The following is a 25,547-nucleotide window of genomic DNA, read 5'->3' as shown; positions in this document are numbered from 1 at the left end:
TGCATCAATGAAAGTACAATTCATGTGTTAAATGCTGCAGCACACTCAAATGTTCGTATATTTTTGATGTGTCTTGCCAAAACAGTGGCAAGTCTTCATCCTCCGCAACTAGGAGGTTTTTATATTAAAAAGCTATTTCTAGATAACATTTCCATGGTAGATGTAAAATTGTCAAGATATTAGAAAAGCAACAGTTTCTTTTTAAGTTCACACCTAAACAGATAATAAACAGGATAATACATTAAGATTGGCCATTCATCCCTCATGTAGCCTATCCGATCTAGGGATTACAGCATATGTGGTATAACACTTCTGTTATTGTTTAAACAAGAGTTAAAACCAAATGAATCCTCTATTGCTGATTTCTTATATACTCCTCTTTTATACCCAATGCAGAGTTATTTACACTCATGTTAACTCCTCTTCCTAGCTTGAGTAAGAGCAGCCACCCTGCAAAATAAGGACTTTTCCACAAGGAGAGATACTCCTCTTTGACTCCATGTATGGACACTCTTATCCCACAATAAAAGTGTCTTATTCCAAATTAGCTTACTCCACTTTGGAAATGGATTAAACTAATTCGGAACAAAGCATTTTATTTTGAAATAAGCGTGTTCACACATGGAGTTAATCAGGAATTGTTAATATGCTTTAAAGTCATGCCCTACCTTATTCTGGATTAACTTTCACGTGTAGACAAGCCAACTCAAGCTGCACAGAGTGAAAGCATTAGCAGTTGTGTTGTGAAAACTCAAGCTATATAGCCTATACCTTCTGGAAGACCAACTAACTCAAGTAAAAAGCGCCACCACACTTGAGTTACGAGTTTGTGTGAACGGACAGGACTCAAGTGTGGGGCAACATTCAAGTTGTAACTTTAATTAAACTCTGCAGTGAACACAAGCACAATGAGAGGTATACAGAAACTGTAACCATGTATGAAATGCTTACTGTGTAATGAAATTTCTGTAAGTCATCTAACATATGCTCATTTTTCTACACCTGAAGACTGATAGTTTCATGCATCCAGTCAAATGATTAAGCTTCTGAAATTTATAGTTTCAATTTTTTTTCCTTATGAGCTGTAACAAATTTATTATAAATCAAGATAATTAATATAGTAACTTGTTTCAAAGTGTAAGAGTCTTCAATGTATCCGGTTTAAGAAATTCATTATAGATTTGTCATGAGCCAAAAATGAAAAAATTTGAACTTGCTCCAGATAACAGATATCGCAAGTGAAAACCTGGTCCACTGAAATCAATCGGAATTTTGCTATCACTTCAGTGGAGCCAGGATTTCACCCCATAGAGCTAGGTGCATGTATCAACAAAACACACTACTGATTACACAGCTATAAAAACCAACCAGGATTATGTCAAACAGACAATTCTCTGGAATCTTTTGAGAATCTAATTTTTCCTAAACATCACAGAATTGCCACTAATATGCTTGTTATAAAATAATGTATAGAAGCTCACCTAATTAAAGTGTACAATGCACATGAGGAAAGTGATTTATGCACAGTACATAAGACACAAACTACCATTTTAAAACATAACAAACACTCCAGACAGGTTAAAAAACTGACTAATGTTCAAAGTCATTTCCCAATCTTAACATAACTTTAAAATAGCAGTAGAGGGGATTCTAAGTTAGTTAGCTGTTTAATAGTTTCAGATCATGAGAATGTACTATAGAGAATAATGTAAAATTTGTATTTTGATCAAAAGAAATTAGGATCAAAGCCCCAAGTGAGTTATGCATGTCATCCCTAACAGTACCCATAAAAACTTTGTTTATACATATACTTTTAAAGATTTTTTTTTTAAGGAATCAGATACATGTTTATTACATTTGTCATATGCATCCCACGAGCCAGGTTCCTCATCATCAGCATAACAATCTCTATAAATTATATAAAGTAGCTTTTCTATAAATCAGTTAATTGGAATTGTAAGGTCCCATATCTTGTGAGCTGCCTGATAAAATAATTAATGTTATGTATTACTTTGGCACAGGGAATCCCAGCTTTTCAATAGTACAAGATCATGTTTCTGCCCATGGGGTCACAAGTTCAGACTGTAAAAGGGACAGTGTCAACTTGGGGAAAAAATAAACATATCAGAAAATAGTGTACCTATTATGTTAGCAAGTATCACCTCAGATCACTATAACAAACTATAATATGAAACACACTTTGATATTTCCCCCCAGTTTGTACATCAGACATCGCTGTGTCTAATCAGTTTCACCCCTATAATCAGTTAGGTTTCCTCTGCTGGAAAGATCCTTAGAAAGATCACAAGAAGAGCAGGAAAGCCCTTGTTAAGATTCTGTTTCAAAGGAATTTAAAAATCTTCAGAACTGTTATTTAAGGAATCTTCTAACGGAAACTGGATTTTTTTTTTAAATTATTCAACTTGCCAGTATCCCTTTAAAACTACCCACGACAATTTAGGGAGTCACTTTTAGAAGTTTAGCTTCCAGTAACACGCATTTTCAGCCCAAGCAGAACTCAGTCTAAAGCAATCAGATCAGCCAACTGGATTTGAGTAGTTACCTGAACCCTGTATTCCTCTCTCACAGAAGTGCATTTCATGAAGTTCATAATAGGCTGAGTCACTGGAGACCAGGCCAGTAGATCTACCTCAGCTATTAAATATAACAACGTTCTCCTGGTAAACAGATTTTGAGGTCTTACTGACAGATCTTACCTGGCTGCATCATGAAATGTTACAGCTAACAACTAACTTCAGTTAGGCCCCCATTTTGTTTTGCTATCCACTGTTGAAACATTACTGGTAAAGGATTCCAAAAGAAAGCGTTCAGATAAGTTGGTTTGTTACTAGTTCAGTATAGGATTAAATGGGTCACTCTTCAAGTAAGCAAAATTCTGGAGTATGTGGTATCCTCTAAACCTGTATAAAAGGTTAAAAGCATTAAGGGGATCCACTCCCTCTCCACCACCTTGAATCAATTTACTGTTCTAGCGAGCATGTGCCATCTGCAACAAAACCAAGATCAGAGCCAGCTATCCGTGTCATTTAACTTTCTTCATTGATACTAGAATGTGAAAGTGCTGATCCAGCAGCTATTTCTTATAAAATTGTAGGACGAGTCAACACATCCAGCTGCACAGAACAGAAACGGCACATACATCTATCCGCATCTGCACATGTATCCCGTACATCGTCCTGCAATTAAGTGATTAACAGTTAGGATTCAAGATGAATCCGAATTAGTTGTTGAGGGAAGTACTGTTCAGAGCTCTCTTGATGCTATTGTTTCAGTTTATCTGACTGCAACGCAAGACAACCATGCTCTAGTTTACACCGTGAAGACCATCTTTGCAACGAGAGAGGTTAGAAACTTCATTTAAATTTTAAAAAGCTTAGATCAGACACAACAGCAAAAATCCATGATTTTTGTGGCTTTTTCACAGCATGGTTCTTTATATACAAAACAAATATCCAAGATATTACAACATTCTCAGAGTGTGGTCACCCTCAGGTGTCAAAACAAAAGCAACAATGAAGATCGCATTCACAGCCTATCACCAGGAGCTTCATGTCTGGGCTTGCACTTCCAAGCAGTTTTACTTCTCATTCATGCGTCTACAAACTGGCCTTTGAATACACTATGCTTTCATTCTGTGAAGATCTGTCTGATTCAACGTAGGGTTTAAAGAAGTTCTCCTGGGAGTAGTTTTTATTATTTAACAATTAAACAGTAAGCCAACAAATTATATATCCACCCCAGAAAACCAATTTAAGAGTAGACAGTAACAAAAACAGGTAGCAGGATGGATAAAAATCAATGATTTGAAAAAAAAATAAAACGGATTTTATTTAAATTGGATTTATTTGATAAAATGCTTTTTGAGGAAAAAACTAAAGATCGTTTTATTAAGACACATTATAGCTCAAAGATAGCTCATCATTATAAATTGTAATTCTATAGTATGAGACAATATATTCATGTAAAAAGAACAGGAGTACTTGTGGCACCTTAGAGACTAACAAATTTATTTGAGCATAAGCTTTCGTAGCCCACGAAAGCCTATGCTCAAATAAATTTGTTAGTCTCTAAGGTGCCACAAGTACTCCTGTTCTTTTTGCGGATACAGACTAACATGGCTGCTACTCTGAAACCTATATTCATGTAATGTTTAAGAAAAGTTTTGTAAATGAGTTCCAATAGTTCATGGATTAGGGACCCAATCTTATGGGATTCCAGGGGCTTCTGTATAGATTATATGAGTTAATCTTTCTATCTACCCAATTGGACTCAGTGCTCAGTCTAGAAGATACCATCAGAGATGCTTGGGGCTGGTCTACACTGGGGGGGGGGGGGTGTGGAATCGATCTAAGATACGCAACTTCAGCTACGTGAATAGCGTAGCTGAAGTCAAAGCATCTTAGATCGATTTACCTTGGGTTCTCACGGTGCGGGATCAACAGCTGTGGCTCCCCCGTCAACTCCGCTACCGCCGCTCACTCCTGTGGAGTTCCGGAGTCGACGGGGTGCGCATTCGGGGATTGATATATCGCGTCTTAACGAGACGCAATATATCGATCCCCGATAAATCAATCGCTACCCGCCAATACGGCAGGTGGTCTGGACGTACCCTTAGTTTTGTGGATTTGTCTCTCCAGAGATAACATGCTTGTTAATAGCAAAAATGTTTTTAAATAAACAAATAATATAGAGAGGTGAGATATAACAGACCTCAATCCTATTGTCCCTCTGCAAATTTGTGTACACAGAGTCAATCCCTTACCTCTCTCTAAAAGTTCAAAGTTTCAAAAAGTCCAATGAATAGAAGATTGTTGGGGGTAGAATAGATCTGGACAAGGAGAAGAAGTCTGGAGATAAATGTGAGAAGGGAGGGACAGGCAGTAGAAACAAAAGTGAAACTATTTGAACAGCATATTCCAGAAGTCTTGAGCCCTTTCTGAGTGTAGAGTTCATTGATTTGAGATCTACCATACCATTCTCTCACTAGAAGAGAAAACCTATAATGGCAACAGGCCATAAAAGAAACCCAGTTTGGGAATATTTTAATGAAGTTCCCCTACCTGTGGGTAAGACAGGCATGCGTGCAAAATTCAAACAGCGCAACAAAGAAATGCAAGGCCTGGTTGCCCGAATGAAACAACATGAGAAGTGTTCCTTCTCAGGAGGAAGCTGCGTTGAAGATGATCAAAGGAACATGTCTGAACATGCAGGATCTTCAGGTTGGTAAACTTTTTTATTTCATATTTCTTTCTTAAGGACTGCCTGTCTTCCTTTGGGACTATTCTTGAATTCTCATGTTTGATCAAAAAATATAGTTGCTACTCTATGGTACTATCATCTTAGATGCAGTTGTGATAAAAAAATAAATAGCTGAAATAGGCAGATCTTCCTTTTACAATTTCACCTTTAAAGTAGTACTGAGTGTCAGTGAATGCAATGAGTAATACTAAATGAGCGGTATTGTAATAATAATTAAATAACTGCATTGACTTATTTTGTTTAGGAGAATCCATCCTCAACATACAGGATTCTGAAGACTATCCACCTTCAAAATCACCATCATTTTCTATAGTTTCAGAGTTATCTGCCAATGAGAGTGTTTCAGTCACATCATGTATGTCACATAGCCACAGTAGATCACCTGTAGCAAAAAGGAAAGAAAAAAAAATCTCCATCATTCAGAAACCACCATAGATAAGTCTGTGATAAGAACCAGCATTTTACAAAATGAGGTAATTGATGAAAAAATTGCCCGGTTTGTTTATACAACAAACTCCTTTCTGTACGATTAAGAACCCACTCTTCATTAACATGGTTCAGTCATTAAGATCAGGATACAGTCCACACAACAGAGCCAATGTCGCAGGCAAATTGCTGGATAAAGTATATGAAAGAGAAATTGAGCATTGTGCAAAAGATCTAGAGGGTGAAATTGTTAACCTGAGTGTTGATGGCTGGACCAATGTCCACAATGATCCTGTTGTATGTGCTTTTGTGACAAAGGAAGAAGGGAATGTCTTCCTTACAGAAACAACTGATACATCAGGAAATGCGCACATAGCAGAATACTTACAAGAAGTAGCAGTAAAAGCTATAACAAACTGTGAAAAAAAAAATCAAATATCTCGTACGCAGCTTGGTCACAGACAATGCTGCAAATGTATCCAAGATGAGTCCCAAGCTAATAACATATGGTTGCAGTGTTCATTTGATGCACCTCCTAACCAAAGACTTCAGTATTCCAGAAATAAAGGTTAATGTTGTTGAAATTGCAAAATACTTCCATAACAACCACTTTGCAGCAGCTGCTCTGAAAAAGGTGGGAGGAACCAAACTAACTCTCCCACAAGACATACAATGGAACTCAGTAGTGGACTATTTTGAGCATTATATCAAGAACTGGCCTAATTTGATGACAATTTGTGAACAAAATCGTGAAAAAATAGATGGCACTGTCACAGCCAAAGTTCTCAACATCGGGCTTAAGAGAAATGTTGAACACATGTTGAGTACCCTGAAGCCTATTTCTGTAGCCTTGAACAAAATGCAGGGAAATAGCTGTTTTATTACTGACGCTGTTGAAATTTGGAAGGAACTGAATGAGATCTTAAGCACTATCTCCGGCTCATTTTCTTGCAAATATTCTCAATACTCGATACCAGGGTCAAACCTTAACTGCTGAAGAAAAGGGGTTGGCTATGACATGGACATCCAAGAATCATCCTTCCATAATGCCAACTATAATAAACTTCAAAGCTAAGGGTGAACCATTCAAGAAATAGATGTTTGCTGATGATGTTTTCAAGAAAGTCACACCAGTGAACTGGTGGATGGCACTTAAGTACTTGGATTCAGAGACTGTTGAAGTGATAATCTCACTTTTAACAGCAGTAGCTTCTTCTGCTGGTGTAGAAAGAATATCTTCTTCCTCTGCACTAATTAATTTGGGACCTGAAAAAGCAGGAAAGCTTGTTTTTCTTTTCCAGATTATGAACAAATAGGAAAATGAAGGTGAAGATGACTGAGTTAGCTGCAGAAGCCAATATTTTAATTTTCTCATGTTGACCTGGCTGACATAGTCTATTTAATTTTTGTTTTTGTTTTTTTAAATATTTCATTTAACTATTTTAGTTAAAAACAATTTTAACAAAAACAAACTTGAATGTTAAACTTGAACGTTTAACTAAATTCAAAAATTCATATGCTTGTTTTGTTAAAATATGATATGTTTGCTGTTGAAGAAAAAAATCCAGACTACATAACACTGTTGTTTTAGTTAAATAAAACAATTTAAAAGTCTGTCTGGTGATGTTCTCCTCCTAATACAGCATGGCAAGAAAATCCTCCAAATATTAATGATTAACCTATTGAATTGGAGATAGTTCACCTCCCAATGACTTCATAAATATCGACTTTAATTACCTTTGGTAAATGAAATAACCAAACAATCATTCATTTTCTGATAAAGCTGTAAAACTAATCTGAAAAGTTTTCAAAATAAATCACTTAAAAAATGTATAGTGTGTACCTTATAAAAATGAAGCCTACAGCTATTGCTGAGTTGTGAAGAATATGTATTAAGGTTATACCAACCAACAAGAATGCACTTTTATGTAGAAATCCATGATTAAATCGAGTCTTCCTGACTAGTGATTTAAATCCATGATTTAAATCAAATCCACCCTGATAGGTAGGACAAGTATCTCCATTCATTTATAAAGCATCAAGTACATTTACAGTACTATAGAAGTGAAAGAAAGATACTGCCAACTTGCTGTAAACGTTTACACTACATCTCGGAATTGCCTTGTTACATTACCTTGATATTCCATTTTAATTATGGAGGGAAGGAAACTAGTATTTAGTATTTGGCATCTGAAGAAGTGAGGTTCTTACCCACGAAAGCTTATGCTCCCAATACTTCTGTTAGTCTCAAAGGTGCCACAGGACCCTCTGTTGCTTTTTAGTATTTACCCAATTTACAGTTTCAGTTATTAGCTAATCATTTTTAACAAAAAATGACAGAAACAGGCAGCAGGAGTCTCATCCTCGGCCAGTGTAAATTGTCTTAGTTTCCTGAACTTCAGTGGATCGACAGCAATTTACACCAATTGAGGAGCTCTCCTTAGATCACTAAATACAAGTACAACTTCTACAATAGCTTCTTGAAAGTACACAAGAAAAGTACCCGCCTTGACAAGACACTACAGGCCAGGCCCATGAGTTCTTATGGTCCCAATCCTGCAAAGTCTTACATACACGTTAACTTCATTGCGACTACCCAAAGTGCATAAACTGAAGCACTTGCGTAAGACTTTGCAAACTCTGGGTTTAAGAATGTAATCTGCATAAGTGAGCAAAACAAGTCTATTCTCAGACCCCACTGCAGGAAACTCTGTTCTACATAAAAAGACATCTTAAAAATAAGGAAAGAATGGCATTTGAGATAAACTGAATGAAAACTCTTATTTTAAAAGTTACATTATTACACACTAATGACATTTATGACATTTTAAAGAGTTAACAAACAATGTGTGACTTCCACTGACCTGAAAAGTTCACTTCGCCAATGGAAAACATTCCCTAGCAAGCAGGGCTAATCTATCAATTTCTGTGGGATCTATATTAGAAAAAATGCTATTCTAACCCTTATGCTCGAAGAAAAACTTTCTGCTATGACTATACAGTACTGTATTTCTGAGTCTTCAGAAAGACTTAGTGCCTTTAATCCCTCTCAGCTTTCCCAAGCATCCCTAACAGTGAAATTATCAAAACTCTGGTAAGTTTCATGATTACTATTTAGAAACCCATGAGCCACAGGAAAATTGCCAAGAATCATATTAGTTTTACTCTAATGATGCTTGTGAAAGCTACCAGAAGATGCAGCAATTAAGTTATTCATGGGCAACAACCACACAAAAAGCTTGAGAAAAATGTAAACCAGTGATGATGACCAACTGCAGCAGCTAAGAGGCTTGGGGCGTGGGGAGAGAAAGCTCCTTGCTCCTTTTCAGCAGCCCAGCTGATGTGAAAGGAGAGGGAGGAGAGACAGTCGGTTCAAATTTATCTGCTAGCCAGGCTGATATGCCAGATGGAGCAGAGTCCATGAACAACACCTAGGCAGAAATCCCAAAGCCCTACCAGCAGCAGGGGAGATGGGAGACCTGGACTTCTCACCTACATTCCATCTAGAACTTGCTGGTGGGCTCCTGCATCTCATTTTTCAGATCAGTCTCTAGTGTATAGCCCTTTGGCTAATAAGTATCTTGTAAATTTTTCAAGCACTGTCCTTTTTATATGGCAGGGGTCAGCAACGTTCAGCATGCGGCTCACCAGGATAAGTACCCTAGCAGGCTGGGCCAGTTTATTTACCTGCTGATGCGGCAGGTTTGGCCGATCACGGCCCCCACTGGCCGCAGTTCGCCATCCCGGTCCAATGGGGGCGGCGGGAAGCGGCGTGGCCGAGGAATGTGCTGGCCGCGGCTTCCCGCCGCCCCCATTGGCCTGGGACGGCGAACCGCAGCCAGTGGGGCCACGATCGGCCGAACCTGCCACATCAGCAGGTAAATAAACTGGCCCGGCCCGCTAGGGTGCTTACCCGGGCGAGCCACGTGCCGAACGTTGCCGACCCTTGCTATATGGCATTCTTCCTTGCAGAAAAGGAATTTGCAAATCAGAACTGGAAGCTTTAGAAAACACCTATTCCAGAAAAAAACCAAGCTATCCCAAAAGATATCATGATTTTCAGCATTTTCAACAGAAATGCCAAAGACAGAATAAGCATATATACCTATCTCATAGAACTGGAAGGGACCTTGAAAGATGATTCAGTCCAGTCCCCTGCCTTCATTAGCAGGACAGAGTACTGTCCCTAACAGTTTGTTTTTGTTTGTTTTTTCCTGATCCCTAAATGGTCCCCTCATGGATTGAGCTCACAACCCTGGGTTTAGCAGGCCAATGCTCAAACCATTGAGCTATCCCTCCCCCAAACTGTCCCTCCCCCAAGCATGTAGAGTTAACTATGTCTAACCCTGAGAGGGGAGTTATCAGAGGTAAAAATGTCTGTGCCCTGTATACACACCGCTTTCAACATTGCTATTACCAGAGGAGTTGCATTGGTGCAGAATTACATGTCTGATTTGTCCTGATTGTTGGTACCTAGTTTATTGTGAAGGCCCAGACCAGGCAGGATGAGAGAAACAGGTATGGCAACTCTCTAGCCTGTATCTATCATGTGAAAGGACTACAATCTTCAGGGCTGCCAAACAGGCAAGGACCTTTAATCAGTACTAAACATATACTATAAATAAAAAATGAGGTATCATGCTGAGTGCTCCTCTCCCATGAATTGTAAATTTTAAAAAAGATTTTCTATGATGTTATTCATAATGGTATTCAGGATTTTCCCAAATAATCCAGAAAAAAATGCATCTATAAAAACTCAGTCACTCTCTTCTGCACTTCTTTTATAACACAAATGGAGAAACGAAGGTTGTGGGCAATATTATCTGTAGTAGCTGGAATATCCTTAGCAGGAAGAAAAAATGTGATGAACGCAATAGTAAATTACTATAGCTAATACTAGGAGCAGCACGAAAAACATTTACTTCAATCAGTAAACTCAGGTAACCACAGAGGAAAGCAGACTTGATAAACTGAAGTCTTTGAGTAGGGAACCAAGCTTTACATAATTTTAATTCATATTGTACTCTGGAAGGACAAAAACTATTTTTGCCCACAATTATGTCACAGGTTACATTTTCTGTCTAAAAAGCAATTTTGTCAACTAACTTATTCCAGAGAAGGAAGGTTTTACAAGTTTGTTTCTATTTTATGGATAAGTAGTTTTAGCTCAATATACACTAAAACAAACCCTCTAATATTGTTTTACCATAACCAGTATCAGTTCTTAGAGAAATTGTAGAAAAATAACTGGATTATGTTACCAGTTGACTTTCCCATCTTTTTAAATCAGGCAATTTCTTCCATGTGTTGTCTACTTCTTTACTATGTCCCAGAATATTGTAGAAAAAAAATCTTAACCACGCTGCTTTAAAAAGGTGTGACCCTTCCTGTTTTATGGCATACAGAAAAAACCTCTATTCTGAAGGGGAAAAAAAACCAACAATATCCATTCCTGTAAAAAAAAGGGTGTCTGAGGCAGCTGATCTAACTTCACAGTTACCCTGGTAACACTGTTTACCTCCTCTGCTTGCCATGAAAATTGCCTACAGTTGCCACAGAAAAAAGTTTGTTTTGACAGACCATCAATGGCCATATGTTAGAGTTCCTTTAGCATGATACCAACATTTTACATTGTCACATGCAGCAGATTATTTTGAACAGATTTATACCATTATGCTTTCAAGAATCAAATCCAAAAGAATACAAACTGGTTACCACATTACATGATGGCATAGATTGGCAGATGGTATGCTGCCAAACACAATTTTCCTTAATTTCATTCCATATTGAAAAGTCAAAGTCACATAGATAATGCATCAGAAACAAATATCAAATCAATACTCGTGTTTACGCGATTAATTACCTAGCTTCTCAGAAAAGGAAAGTATAGTAACAGTCCTACAATTAAATCCACACAGGCAGTTTATTACTACTAAAACTGAACATACTAAATAATGCAGGGAAAAAAGTGGATTCACAGACTTGGACTTCCATTTTAACAGATATGTTTAATTTGCAGCTTTAGGACACCCAGATACTGATTCTCCTCCCAGTGAAATCAATTGCAGGCCTTCCACTGACTTCATGGCAGTGGGATTAGACCCCATGTGATCTTTTTAACAGATTACTTATGCTCAAGTACAACATAAACCTAACTATACAATGTCCTTGTAGTCACATATGAATTACTACATGTTTTTCCAATTCAGGTATAAAATAAATGTTAGATGCACCAAATAATGACAAAATATAAATCTTTTCTCTCCATCCAGATCCTTTACAATTTCAATTTAGCACTGCTAAAATTGCAAATACATGGACCAATTTAGCCAAAAACAAGCTATTTGCATCCACAATGCACTGGAATCATGAAGCCTTGCACTTGTTTCCAGTTACACCAAATTTACAAATAAACTTAAAGAGAAAGAGAATAAACAAGGACATTAAAAATGTAGTCCAACCAAGTCTAATAATCTCAAGTGCTATACAACAAATTATGGATGTCAGTCTCTTAATTATCCCATGAGGCTTTAATAAGATTTAAATGCTGTGGAATGACACAGGTAGTAGAGAAGGAAGTTATAGCATTAACGTTTTCCTTAGGCATTATTATTTTTATTTTTAGCAAGGAAACAAAACAAAACCAGTGTTAGAACAATTTAAACCAAGATACCCAGTTGATATTAGATTAGGCAATTATTTGCCCTGCTGACAGATAACTAATGAGGGGAAAGGAAATAGGAAGAGTGAGGGGAAGAAGGGGGAGTAAGAGTCTTATCTGCAGCTACCACTGTAGATTGTTAACACTTTTCCGAACAGCTTTAGTGTTTAATCCCATTAAAAGGGATGCATTATTCCCACAGAAATGGAGACCATAACAACCACCACCAAAACAACAAAAAAACAAGGGAAGAAAAATATCTGGAAGCAGCCAGTTTATAAATTTTTATGCAAATGCTTTATGCGTGAGAAGTTACCAGTGTATCAGTTTAACAAATCACGGCATGTCAGAGAGAGGCACACAAAGCTCCTCAGGATTTCTACCGAAGCTGTACGGCTTCGAAGCGATTTACAAGTACCAGCTGAGCAGAGCTCAGACCCACCGGGAAGTTGTCCGCCAACTTTGGGAACAAGTCCCGGACCAACATTTTCAAACTCGGGGACCTGAAGTCGAGCACCTAAATCCAGAGCTAGCAGCCCGACTTTCAGGCGTGCTGAGGACCCACCGCTCCCCAGTCCCAGCGCTGCTACAGCCCCCTGGCCTGAGCGAGGGGCTCGGAAGGGACGCACAGGGGCCCGGGGCACGTGGAGCAGGGCTGGGCCAGGCAGTTCGAGAGAGGCGAGGGAGGGTAAACAATGAGGGCAGGGTGCCCCTGGGCGGGGGGGAGGGGCTCAGAGAGATGGGGGCAGGGCAGGTGCCCCTGGGGGACGAGAGATCTGGGGGACAGGGTGCTCCGGGAACAGGCCTGGGGCAGGGTGCCCCCGGGGAGGGGGGCAGTGAGGCGGGGGACAGGGTGCCCCCGGGGAGGGGAGGTTTGGGGGGCAGGGGGCCCCCGGGAGGGGAGGTTTGGGGGCTGGGGGGCAGTGAGGCAGGGTGTCCCAGGGGAGGAGAGGTTTGGGGGGCAGGGTGCCCCCGGGGAGGGGGGCAGTGAGGCGGGGGGCAGGGGGCCCCCGGGGAGGGGGGCAGTGAGGCGGGGGGCAGGGGGCCCCCGGGGAAGGGAGGTCAGTGAGGCGGAGGGGCAGGGTACCCCCGGGAAGGAGAGGTTTGGGGGGCAGGGGGCCCCCGGGGAAGGGAGGTCAGTGAGGCGGGGGGCAGGGGGCCCCCGGGGAGTGGAGGTTTGGGGGGGCAGGGTACTCCCGGGGAGGGGGGCCTGGGTGCCCTGTGGGGGGCGGGGTCCCGCGGGGGTCCGGTCCATGGCGCCCTCGAGGGGCGGGAGCTCAGACAGCTCGGCCCCTCCCCCCAGAGCGAGTCTCAGCGGGTCCAAGCCCCGAAGGGCCCAGCCCCCCCGCGGAGCCCCCACCTGCGTCCTGGGCGTGCGGGCTCCTCTGCCCCAGCGCGGCGCCTCCTCCCGCGGCCGCACAGCGCAGCCTAACCTGCTGCCGGGGCAGGGGGGAGGGAGCCGACCGCTCGCTCGCGCACCACGAGAGCCCGCCCCGCCCCGCGCGCAGCCCAACCTGCTGCCTGCCCCACGGGAGGAACCGAGGGACGCGCCTCTGTTACCATGGTGACCGCGAGCTCGGCGAGCTCAGCGGCGGGGCGGGGCCGCGCTCCTCCACCTGCAGCGCGGCGGGTGCGCGGTAGGGAGCTCGCGTGCGTTCTCCTGGGGCTCGCTAAGCGGGGTGCCGCCTGGCTCCCGGGGCGTGCTACAGGGCTGGGCCCTGAGTGCTCAGGGGCCTGGCGGTGAGGCCAGAGGGGCGCCAAGTGGTTTCCACCCTATGCAGGTGGCTCGCAGCCCCCCACTGCGCACGCTGTGACTGTGGCAGGGCCCTGGGGGAGGCCCCTCGGCTGAGGGGCCCGGTCTGGAGTCGGGGTGTTTGCTGGGAGTGGTGGTTTTGGGTGTCTGGCTTCGGTTGGACCCCGCGGTGCTCGGGGCTGTACGAACCCAAAGCCGGGGCCTGGAGAGCCCAGCCCTGATGGCTTTCTCCTAGGGTGACCAGACAGCAAGTGGGAAAAATCGGGACAGCGAGTGGGGGGGTAATAGGAGCCTATAGAAGAAAAAGACCCAAAAATCGGGACTGTCCCTATAAAATCGGGACATCTGCTCACCCTACTTTCTCCACTGGAAGCCAGCTGACTTTGTTCCATGCTGGGTACAAGGTTTTGCAGCCTCAGCCCTGACAGGTGAATATTTCACACAGTGACGCCTTTTATTTATGAGGGACCTTTCGGCAACCTTCGCTGCAGCTCTTGCGATAACGTGGTACAAATGATAGCACCGAGGCCTTTCCAACGTAACTCAAAAGGCAGAGACGACTGGCAGGGGAAGCTGTATAAATTAAACCCAGCCCAGTCACTCCCAATTCCCAAATCAGAATGCACACATGGGGATTCAGACCAGAATAACTCAGATACCTGCCAGGAGTGTCCATGAGAATCTCTCCTGCCCCTCTGCCACTTTTAATTTCACGCAATGATGGCGCTGTGGAAATATGACACTTTGCCATTAAGGAAGGTGTGGTGCTCTATAAAAAGTGAGTCCAAAGTAGCAGTGAAGCAGAGTGACACTCACAGGGTCATGAGTCACTGTAAACAGAAAATGTCTGCATTGAGATGTGGAGATAAAGGGAGAGTCCAACCTTCAGTATCTAGAGGCATGCTCTTGAAAGGCCAGATGAGAGATGTTAGTCTTTTGTCTCTCAGCAAGACAGCTCTGTACCCACACTGTTAGAGTACCCACATAAAGCAAAGACACTGAGGCAAATTCATCCCTCATTTGCTCCTGTGAGATGCCTTTGATGTCAACAAAAGGCACATCATAGTAAGAATAGAATTTGGGCCTGTCACTAAACTGCTCTGCTGTCGCAATGTTTCAGAACATTGAGGACGACATATCCACCACACGTGTTATTTAGCTCTCTATATTCCATTGTTGTATTCAAAGGAAAATGGCAGCAGCAGAGATGCTCTGGTGTTTTGGTGGAAAGGTGCAGATTCCAAGTCCTGGCAAGACCCTGAAGTGTTATGCAAGATTCACTCTGAGTAATCACAGATTAAATCCTAGCTGGGAAGGCTGCTGTTATGGTTAAAGCACTTGTCTCAGCCTCAGGAGATCACGTTTTACTTCCCATCTCTGCCATGTGTGCCTCAGTTCCCTATTTGTAACATAGGGATACTACTACTTTCTGTCTTGACTCCTCAGATTATAGACTCTTTCAGGAAGTGTTGTCTTTTACTCTATGGATGTACAGCACCTACTACAGTGGGGTCCTGATCACAGTTGGAGTGGCGTAGTTAATAACTAAATCATCACATTATTGTTCAGGTGTCTGCCTCAATGGCATCTTCCTCCATAGAGCCACCTACACTCAGCAACAGAGCCAGTCATCAGAGACCTAGCCAAGCAAGGTATCCGAGCCTACAGTCTTTCCAAGACCCCATGATTGCAGTGGGTGCCACTCAGAGCTATTTCACGGAAAGGCAAATATTCTATTCTGTAGAAGCTGCTGAGACTCACTTCTGGCTGCCTGCTGGGATTCCCACCATCTGAGGGGAAAACCCCAGCTGTAGCTTTTAGAAGTTTTGAAAATGAAAATGCCCAAAGAGATGACACTTTTAAAGCTTCAACTACAGACATAGGAACTCGCTTCTCAGATGCTTCAAGATCCAGCAGGCTGCTGGCACCAACTCCATACATAATGCCACTGGTGTACATAGCACTGTAGGATAGGTGAAATAGCACAAGCAGGACTCTGTGCTGAAGTGTTTACAGTCTAAAGGCAAGGGCCCAAATCCTATCCCCTCCCCTAGCCCTTGTCGCTTGGTGGGGACCTGACCACAGGGGGGAACCTATGTAGTTCCAGGGGCATTGAGGAAGGAGGATGCTGAGAACCTGCCCAGAGGATCTGAGTACTTTGTACATGGATGAGCAAAGTTGGAGCCAGTTCACAGAGGTTTTGGAGCCAGGCTGGAGTGCCACCAGCATTCACCTATCTTCCATGGGTGGAGTGCAGTCACTCATGTAGAGCAAAGTTCCACTGTCATTGTGTGGCATATGGAAAAGGATTCCTTCCCCTCATGGTACCCCAGTTCCTTACATAAATCCCTCCTCCTCGGGAAGGAGTATTTGATTCATAGGGATTAACTGAAATCCCTGGATAATGTTAAATATTGAGTCCCATCCTGTGTACATAAATTAAAGCTGTAATTCCATACCAGAGTGGCGACAGCAATAGCAAGCGGATACTGCAACACGCAATGGACACAGACATTTGAACTTTGCACCCTTGGTTTATGATTTCACCAGAAATCTCAATGCAATTAAACGCAAGTTCTATACAACTCAGGAGAACGTTACCCCTTATACAAATAATAGAACTAATCAATCTGTGCATTTCTGGTTTTTAAAAATAATACAGAATTTACCATCAAAATAAAGAACACGTCTTAGCAGTTTAGGATGTACCAATATATCATTGGCACTGCTAGTTACAGTCCTTTTACTGATAAGTGAACTTTGTTTCTGCTGTCATAATAACCACACATAAGATCCAATAAATTATGAGTGTTTTCAGGTTGTTGGGTTTTTTATCAACTTTGTCAGACTTTACAGCCTGAAAAGAGATCACACAAAATGAAGTTGTAAAATGAGTAACTTGAACTGTGATGGAGTATCAAACACTATTTCAACTAGGATCTGTTCCTCCAGTCTTGTTTCTCTCATGTAGTGTATCAGTGCCCTGCAGTGGAGAAATAGGTTAACTGCAGATGCCATAGATCCAAGTACTGCCCTGCCAGTGACTGGGCCAAATACAGATCTGAGTTACGCTAGATTCAAACACCAGATTGGACCATTGTGATCATCTGATTTGCCCTCCCATATAACACAGGCCAGAGAACTTTCCCAAAATAATTCCTAGAACAGATCTTTTAGAAAAACATCCAATCTTGGTTTAAAAGTTACCAGTGATGGAGAATCCACCATGACCCTGGGTAAATTGTTCCAATGGTTAATACCCTCAATATACATGATTCAGTGTCTGGCAGTTGAAGTTCGACACATTCAGACTGGGAATAAGGTGTAAAATGTTGTCTGCTAGATTGAAGCACTCGTTATCAAGTATTTGTTCCCCATGTAAGGAATATAAACTGTAATCAAGTCACCCCCTAACCTCTTTGTTAAGATTAAAAAATAAGGTTGCTGGATATCACTATAAGGCAGGTTTTCTAATCCTTTAATCATTCTTGTGGCTCTTCTCGGACCCCGCTCCAATTTATCAATATACATCTTGAATTGTGGACACCAGAACTGGACACAGAATTCCAGCAGTGGTCACACCAGTGCCAAATACAAAGATAAAATAACTGCTCTGCTGCTACTTGTCATTCCCGTTTATGCGTCCAAGGGTCACATTAGCTCTTTTGGCTACTGCGTCACACTAGAAGCTCGTGTTCAGCTGATTATCCACCAAGACCCTCAAGTCTTTTTTCAGAGTCACTACTTCCCAGATAGAGTCCTCCATCCTGTAAGCATGGTCTACATTCTTTGTTCCTAGATGTAACATGTACATGTAGCCACATTAGAACACATATTGTTTCCTTGCCTCCAGTTTACCAAGCAAGCCAGATTGTTCTGAATCCTGTCCTCCTAATTTACCACCTCTACCAATTTTTTGTCATCTGTAAACTGAATCAAGGATTTTATGTTTTCTTCCAGTGTCACTGATAAAAATGTTAAATAGCATAGAACTAAGAACTGATCCCTGTGGGACCCCACTGGAAACACCTGCTCAATGAGGATTCCCCATTTACAGTTACATTTTGAGACCTATCCGTTAACAAGCCTTTAATCCAGTTAATGCGTGCCATGCTAATTTTATATCATCCTTGTTTTCTAATCAAAATGTTGTGCCATACCAAGTCAAACACCATAGAGGTGTCTATTACAATCGATACTATTATCTTTATCAAGCAAACTTGTAGTCTCATCAAAAATAGATATCAAGTTAGTTTGACAAGGTCTATTTTCCATAAACCCATGTTCATTTGCATGAATTATATTACTCTCCATAATTCTTTATTAATCAAGTCCTGTATCAGCCTCTCCATTATCTTTCCTGGGACTGATATCAGACTGACAAAACTATAATTACCCTGATCATCTGTTTACTCTTTTTAAATATTAGCACAGCATCAGCTGTCTTCCAGTCTTCTGGAACATCCCCTGTGTTCCAAGAATTATTGAAAATCAGTATTAATGGTTCAGTGAGCTTTTCAGCCAGCTGTTTTAAAGCTTTTGGATGCAAGTTATTTGGACCTGCTGATTTTAAAATATTTAACTTTAGTAGTTGCTGTTTAACATCCTCCTGAGATACCAGCTGAGTGGAAAGAGCGTTATCATATGACATGACTACATCATCCGTTTTTTCCCAAATATAGAGCAGAAATATGTATTGAACACTTTGGCCTTTTCTGCATTATTATTGATGATTCAACATTTCCATCTAGTAATGGGCCAATATCATTATTAGAAACAAATGGAATCTAACAAACCTTAAAAACTCCTTGTCCTTAACACTGCTGCCAACAGATTTCTCCTTGTATCCCTTAGTTTCTATTATCAGTTTTCTACAATTCCTAGCTTCTGATTTAATTCATTACTATCAATTTCCCCTTTCTTCCATTTCTTCCATTTGTATTAGTCTATTTTCACTTAGGGCTTATCTACACTAGGGTTTTGGATTGCTAGGTATCTCACTGTAAAAAAAACAAAACAAAACCCCACCTTTTTTGCAGTGACGGCATAGCAAGGGCCATAACTATACCCTACACATAGACAAGCTCTGAGTCACTGGTGCTATGCCATCTGTGCCTGGCCATTACAGCAAACATGCCCCAACAGTAAACACAGTAAGGACTAATTAACTGGAAGGTTTCTTTTAATTAAGCCACTTTTAGCAATAATGCAGCGGAAAAGCATGGAGCTTTTGACTTATGAGGTTCTAACCTCTATACGTTTTTTTTAATTTTTTAGAAATTTTGGTTTAAAATGTAGAATTCAGGCCAAGAGGGAATTTACTCCTCTCCCAGTATAAGTTTCGACATTTGAAAACATGCTCCCATCCCACCAAAAGCAAATGTAATTGGTGGTACTAACTACCCTTACCTGGTGACAATGGACATGGTTCCCCATTTGCTTCTCCCTGTTGCACTCTAGCATGTGCATCATCAGAAAGAATTGGAAAGGCCACACTAAAAATCTGGAAATACAGATTTCTGTAGATTCTGCATAGATTAAAAAGCTACGGGCCCTCAAGTTTACAAGGACAAATGCAGGCAGCTGGTGATTTACTCCTGGCCTCTGAGCATAGATGTCTTGCTCTCGCCTTGTCCTGTTTGTAATATTTGCTGATAGTCTCTCTTTGCTCTGAGTGCACTGCAGCAAGAAGGCAAAGGCACCGCAGCCCCTTTAAGCCACTCTTGCAGACTAGAGGGACTATAAAGGGGGCAGAAATGTCCCCTGCGAAAAACCTTCCTTAAGAAGTTTCCCCACCTGGCATAGAATGGCCACAACAACCCTACGTCACCCCTCAACCTCAAGCATTAAGGGGTATACCGGGAGTCGGGAGACGAGAGGGTATGTTTGCAGCACACGGCATTCTGGGTATTCAGGGCTGTTGGCCCACAGAGGGCCTTTGCGGCCAGAATGCATGCAAGTGTCAGAATGCAGTGTCACTCCTTCCGAAATTAGCTTCACGAGATCCACAGTGGCATCATGTCTGGGCAGTTTTCTCCCTGGCCTTGGCCTGCATTTTCAGCTTCAGTCTGACATCCCCTGCGTGATTCAGAAACAAGCCCACATCATTTGGGGTCTTTACCCACTGCTCTCGGTTCTCAAAAGCTCCTGATAAGCAGATGTGCACCATATACAGGACTCTAGAGAATATCCCTGCTGTTTCCTGGAAGGTACATGGTTCACAAGATACGCAAACAGACAAGCACAACCCGTGCCTGTAGATTCCTCCCTGATGTGACTTGTTTGACTCACCTCCTGGGGCTCAAACCAGAGGGATATTTGGCCCTTTTGTTCTTTTTACTGTTAAAGAACCAGTAGCATTATTAACAAGTAATTAGCACTTATACAATAGTACTTTATAATGTTCAAAGTACTGATTGTTAATAAATTAACCCAATTAATGTTGCAAGCCGCATTTTCAAGTGAACCTTTAGTGTTGTAAAAAGCAACAGAGGGTCCTGTGGCACCTTTGAGACTAACAGAAGTACTGGGAGCATAAGCTTTCGTGGGTCAGAACCTCACTTCTTCAGATGCAAGTAATGGAAATCTCCAGAGGCAGGTATATATCAGTGTGGAGATAACGAGGTTAGTTCAATCAGGGAGGGTGAGGTGCTCTGCTAGCAGTTGAGGTGTGAACACCAAGGGAGGAGAAACTGTTTCTGTAGTTGGATAGCCATTCACAGTCTTTGTTTAATCCTGATCTGATGGTGTCAAATTTGCAGATGAACTGAAGCTCAGCAGTTTCTCTTTGGAGTCTGGTCCTGAAGTTTTTTTGCTGTAAGATGGCTACCTTTACATCTGCTATTGTGTGGCCAGGGAGGTTGAAGTGTTCTTCTACAGGTTTTTGTATATTGCCATTCCTGATATCTGACTTGTGTCCATTTATCCTCTTGCGTAGTGACTGTCCAGTTTGGCCAATGTACATAGCAGAGGGGCATTGCTGGCATATGATGGCATATATAACATTGGTGGACGTGCAGGTGAATGAGCCGGTGATGTTGTAGCTGATCTGGTTAGGTCCAGTGATGGTGTTGCTGGTGTAGATATGTGGGCAGAGTTGGCATCGAGGTTTGTTGCATGGGTTGGTTCCTGAGTTAGAGTTGTTATGGTGCGATGCGTGGTTGCTGGTGAGAATATGCTTAAGGTTGGCAGGTTGTCTGTGGGCGAGGACTGGCCTACCTCCCAAGGTCTGTGAAAGTGAGGGATCATTGTCCAGGATGGGTTGTAGATCACTGTAGTGTTGTGTCTGTTTTAACTACAGATACAAATTTGCAGATGCAATTAACTGCTGGCACTATAAGGCCTGAGAGGTCACATCCATCAAGCAGGGGTGGGAGTGGCCAAGAAAACAAAGACCAAGAACCCAATGCCTGACTGTATTTCCCTGAAATCTAGTTCATGTGCAGTTGGTCCCTTTGCTTGGCATTTTAAAAATATCCAAAGGCACTTGTTCAGCTTGCAAAATAAAGGGCTCCAAAATTCCAGCATCAAACCTGGAGTCAGAAGCACAGTGAGCGCTCTAAATCCACTACGGGCCGTTCCACTGATTCCTCTCTTGTAACTGTAGTGTTCAGTATTAAAATATACCTGCCAATAGCAGAGACCCACTTCTCTTTAGTCTGACACATTCGTCAGAGGTATGGGGACTCCTTAAATAGCTGGAGGCTTAATTTTAACACCAAAAGGGGTAGTGGGCCTATCTAACTATTGCCTAGCAGAGGTGATAATGTCATTCCAGTGAGGAGTCTGGCAATCAACACTATATTCTAATGTTCTAGGACACCAAGCTTTTTTTCTTGAACAAAGAGACCCATATTTGGTTTCAGATTGCAGCTGTATTGCTTTTTGGAGGTTGGATGCTGCTAGCATTTGGAACAGTTCTTACCTTGTCTTGGATTTTTATATCCTAGGGACTTTGCCAGAGGAGGGTTATCTGCAAAACATCTGCAAACAGCTGCAGGTATTTACCTTTCAGGAGATGGAGCTGTTCCTTCGGGTCATTACAACTCTAGCCTCATTCATATTGTCTGTCACTCATGTCCTGAAAGCTCCAGTGACACCCACAGGTTAGTGGTGGTGTCCAGCAAACTGAGCCAATGTGGCAGCGATAATGATAATGAGAGTTCATGGATACATCTGCCTGTGTGAAATCCATGCTCACCTCTCTTCAAGTCTTCTGTAGCCAAGTCTCCCCTCATCACCCCTCCAAAAAATGAACAAACTACTTTCTGAATCAGGATCTTCACCCAGTGGTTTCCAACTGCCTGTTATCTGATGTTGGAAGCTCTGTCATTTTTTGCACTGGTATAATTGCAGGCTTGCTTGTTTTTTACCCCCCGCCAGTGATTGGTACAATCTTGGGACTGCTGATTTTTCCATGTAGTTTGGATTGTGCATTCGCTAATTAAATTGGTGGTTCCTCCTCCACGTACAATGCTGGGAAATATAAGCTTGGCTGGGACTACATGGTGGCTATCCTGGATGTCGTACTACCATGTTAACTGCCAGTCATCCGCAGATACAATTTAGTCCAAGATCTTTTTCTCTACTGCTACAGAAAGTATAATTCTAGTCAGAGAAGATGAACAATAAAATCCTTCAGTAAAACTAGTGTTTTATGATTGACTGCTCCATGGTTTTGTACAGATAAACAAAACCAAGGCATAGCCTTTTCTTATCCAACAGGCACCAGGCCGCCAGGAACCCCCACCTTAATGCTAGCAGAATGGTGGGCCAAATCCTCAGCTGGTGTAAATCTGCATAATTCCATTGAAGTCAATGAGCTACACAGCCAGTAGCTGAGAGCCTGACCCATCGTTCCCATCGCAGCTGGTAAACTTTGTCTCCTCTTCACCCAAAGCAGCTTTGTTTCATTCTTTACAATGAGCAGTTTCCATTGTCTATGCTGAAAAGGAAGGAATGCGCAAGAGGAAGCTCAGGGGTGACAGCACTGGGAGTCCTGGCAGGCAGACCCATAGCACAGCAGTAGCATAGAACAGCATCTGGCTGAGGCTTGATTGACGAGCACTGGCAGACAGCATCTGTCCAGTTCCAGATAATGATAGGGTTAGACGGCCAGGGCACCACTGGAGACCAGAAAGAGGCAGGGAATGGAGAGAAAAAGGCAGAGCTGTAGCCAGATACAGGCTAGGCTGTGGTGAAAAGGGGAGCAGATGGATCTGGCAGTGAAAAGAGGGGAGCCCTACTGGGGGTGGGATGGGAAGAGAGATGTCCCTGGCAGGAGAGGGAGTTAAAGAAAAAGCAATGGGACCTTGAAAGCGGAGGGGAGAGGCAGGAAGTTCTGGAGAGATCCAACAGGTGCAGATCTCCTCTGACAGAGACCTTCAGCAATAGCATCAAGAGGGTTCTTGCTTTTTGTCTCTGTGATTCCAGTTCACAAGCAAGAGGGCTGGTTTTCACCCCCTATAACTCCTCCACAAACTCACCCTGGGATCTAAGAGTCAAGCTGGTCCCATTCCATCTTGTGGATTATCACCAGTAGTAAAGGCAAATTGGGCCCAACACTGGTGCAGCTGATGTAGCAAAGGTGCAATTGACGTAGTGAACAGTTCTGCTGAGGAGACACCACTGTGTTGCTGGGTACTCCAGCGCCATGAAGAGCTCTGGATTTGCATGAAACCGAAAATCTCAATCCTTGAGCTACTAAAGCCTACATATGGCACAGACATAAGATATTTAGATCTAGTCAGAATACTTCTCACCAATCCTACCTTATTAAGAGGAAGCCACACCTCTGAGGCAATCCCATTTCACAACAGAGTATTACTGAGATACTTATAGGAAACTGGAGAAAACACTGCACAACATGATGCAGGATATCATTTAGCAGTAATCATACTGCTATAAATATACACTGTGCTTTGCAAAAGAGTAAATGTATTCCCTGCTACAAAGAGTTGGAGTTAAAAGGGTTAAAGCAAGAAGTGCACTTTTAGAGAGTCCCAGACATTGCAACGATTTTTAGATACACATTGGAGAATTCCCTTGTCAACAGTTTAATAAGCCTAAACATGCCTTATTGAAGATTAAAACAGTTTGCACCACTGCTAATTGCAACTTGGATAACACAAGCATGTGTTAGTTTCTCTCACACAGCAACTATACAAGTTCTTTCCAGACTAGGAACAAAATATGTTACAGGAACAACTGGGTAAATCTTCTGAGATTTTCACTTTTGAATTATATCTGTGGAATTATGGTATGGTATAAACAATGAGTTGTTTTGATGACTATTCATCTCTCCTGATGGTGCAGTAATGAAAAACCCCTTTATAAATATCTTGATACCCCCTTAAAACACACACAATTAACAAGAGGCACCAGAACAAGCATCTCTGAAGATGTTACATTCCAGGATTCAGCAGCGAGCTCTATTTTGATTTGATGTCCTCTGACACTCTGAGGCGGTTTACAGGCAGAATGAATGTAATGCACGAATTGTGTGTTAGGGACACCTGTTGCTAGTACAATTTTAAAAGATACTCTGGGCTGCCGCTCTTTGTATTCAGCTTCTTTGGGTTCAGGGATCTGAGTTGGCAAGTAGTTGGATGTTCTGGTCAATAATGTTTGGATTATTTTGTTAGCTGGGAGATTTATCCTCCCAGGAAGGCCAGGTGGGAGGTCTGGAGTGGTATGCTAACTGAGTGACGCACCAGTCTGCCAACGCCACAAAGGCAGGAGATGAGGCAGTGAGTAAGAGCTGCTAGGCAAAGAGTGGGTGTTTACTTCTGTCAGGCTGTAACCCACCTTCAGAGCAGCGCTGCTGGTGCTAAGGTGGGGAGGAAGCTGCACGCATGAGTGGGACAGCACCAGCAAGATGCATAAGGCATATGGGTTGCTCCTGTGAAGTGCTGAGTGCCTTCAACTCCTATTAAAGTCAAGGGGAGGTGTGGCCTGACTGTGCAAGATGCTGAATGCCCCAAGGTCAGAGGTGCTTGCAGGAGACCAGGCCACAAATGGTGGCTGCCCACAGCAGGACAGAGAGCTTGGCAATACAGAAGCAGGATGAAATGCACAATGTTTTAAAGCTTGGAGCATCACAATTTCGATTGGAAGCATTTTAGTAACATGCTTCCCTGCAGAGATTTCTGTATCTAGCTAGCTCTGCAGCTCTCACCATCTGTAACTCTGTTTAGATCTAGTTATATCTCTGCATTCGCATGGATCTGTAGCTCAGATTCCAAGCTTTGAAAGAGACTAAGCCTGAGCTGTAATTCCAAGATGCACCAGAGACACTGGTATTTAAACATCTGTCCCTTTCAGCATTATTTCATTTGTGTCTATTCTTATCTGAATGGTTATTTTCACATTTTCCAAACAAAACATTTCCATCCAATATTTTGAACTCAGTCCATAGTGTCACTCACA

The 25,547-nt window shown here is 42.3% G+C and overlaps 2 protein-coding genes across 2 annotated transcripts in view; one reads left to right on the top strand and one right to left on the bottom strand.

The window, feature by feature from the left end:
- KIAA1671 (KIAA1671 ortholog) overlaps window positions 1-13,769 on the bottom strand; it is a 129,623-nt gene extending 115,854 nt beyond the window's left edge. Inside the window, exon 1 of the mRNA XM_054006004.1 lies at window positions 13,728-13,769. The gene's annotated coding sequence lies outside the window, so the exon portion shown is untranslated. The remainder of the gene's footprint in view (window positions 1-13,727) is intronic.
- Window positions 13,770-20,278: 6,509 nt separating this feature from the next.
- LHFPL7 (LHFPL tetraspan subfamily member 7) lies at window positions 20,279-22,744 on the top strand. The gene is given in 3 exon segments (XM_054006745.1): window positions 20,279-20,329; window positions 21,986-22,119; window positions 22,567-22,744. Coding segments are annotated over 3 exon segments (363 nt in total).
- Window positions 22,745-25,547: the final 2,803 nt, after the last annotated feature.

Source organism: Malaclemys terrapin, chromosome 16, assembly GCF_027887155.1.
Source record: "Malaclemys terrapin pileata isolate rMalTer1 chromosome 16, rMalTer1.hap1, whole genome shotgun sequence".
NCBI classification, from domain to species: domain Eukaryota; kingdom Metazoa; phylum Chordata; order Testudines; family Emydidae; genus Malaclemys; species Malaclemys terrapin.
The sequence above is the reverse complement of the archived record's forward strand: the minus strand, read 5'-3'. Positions and strand labels throughout refer to the sequence as shown.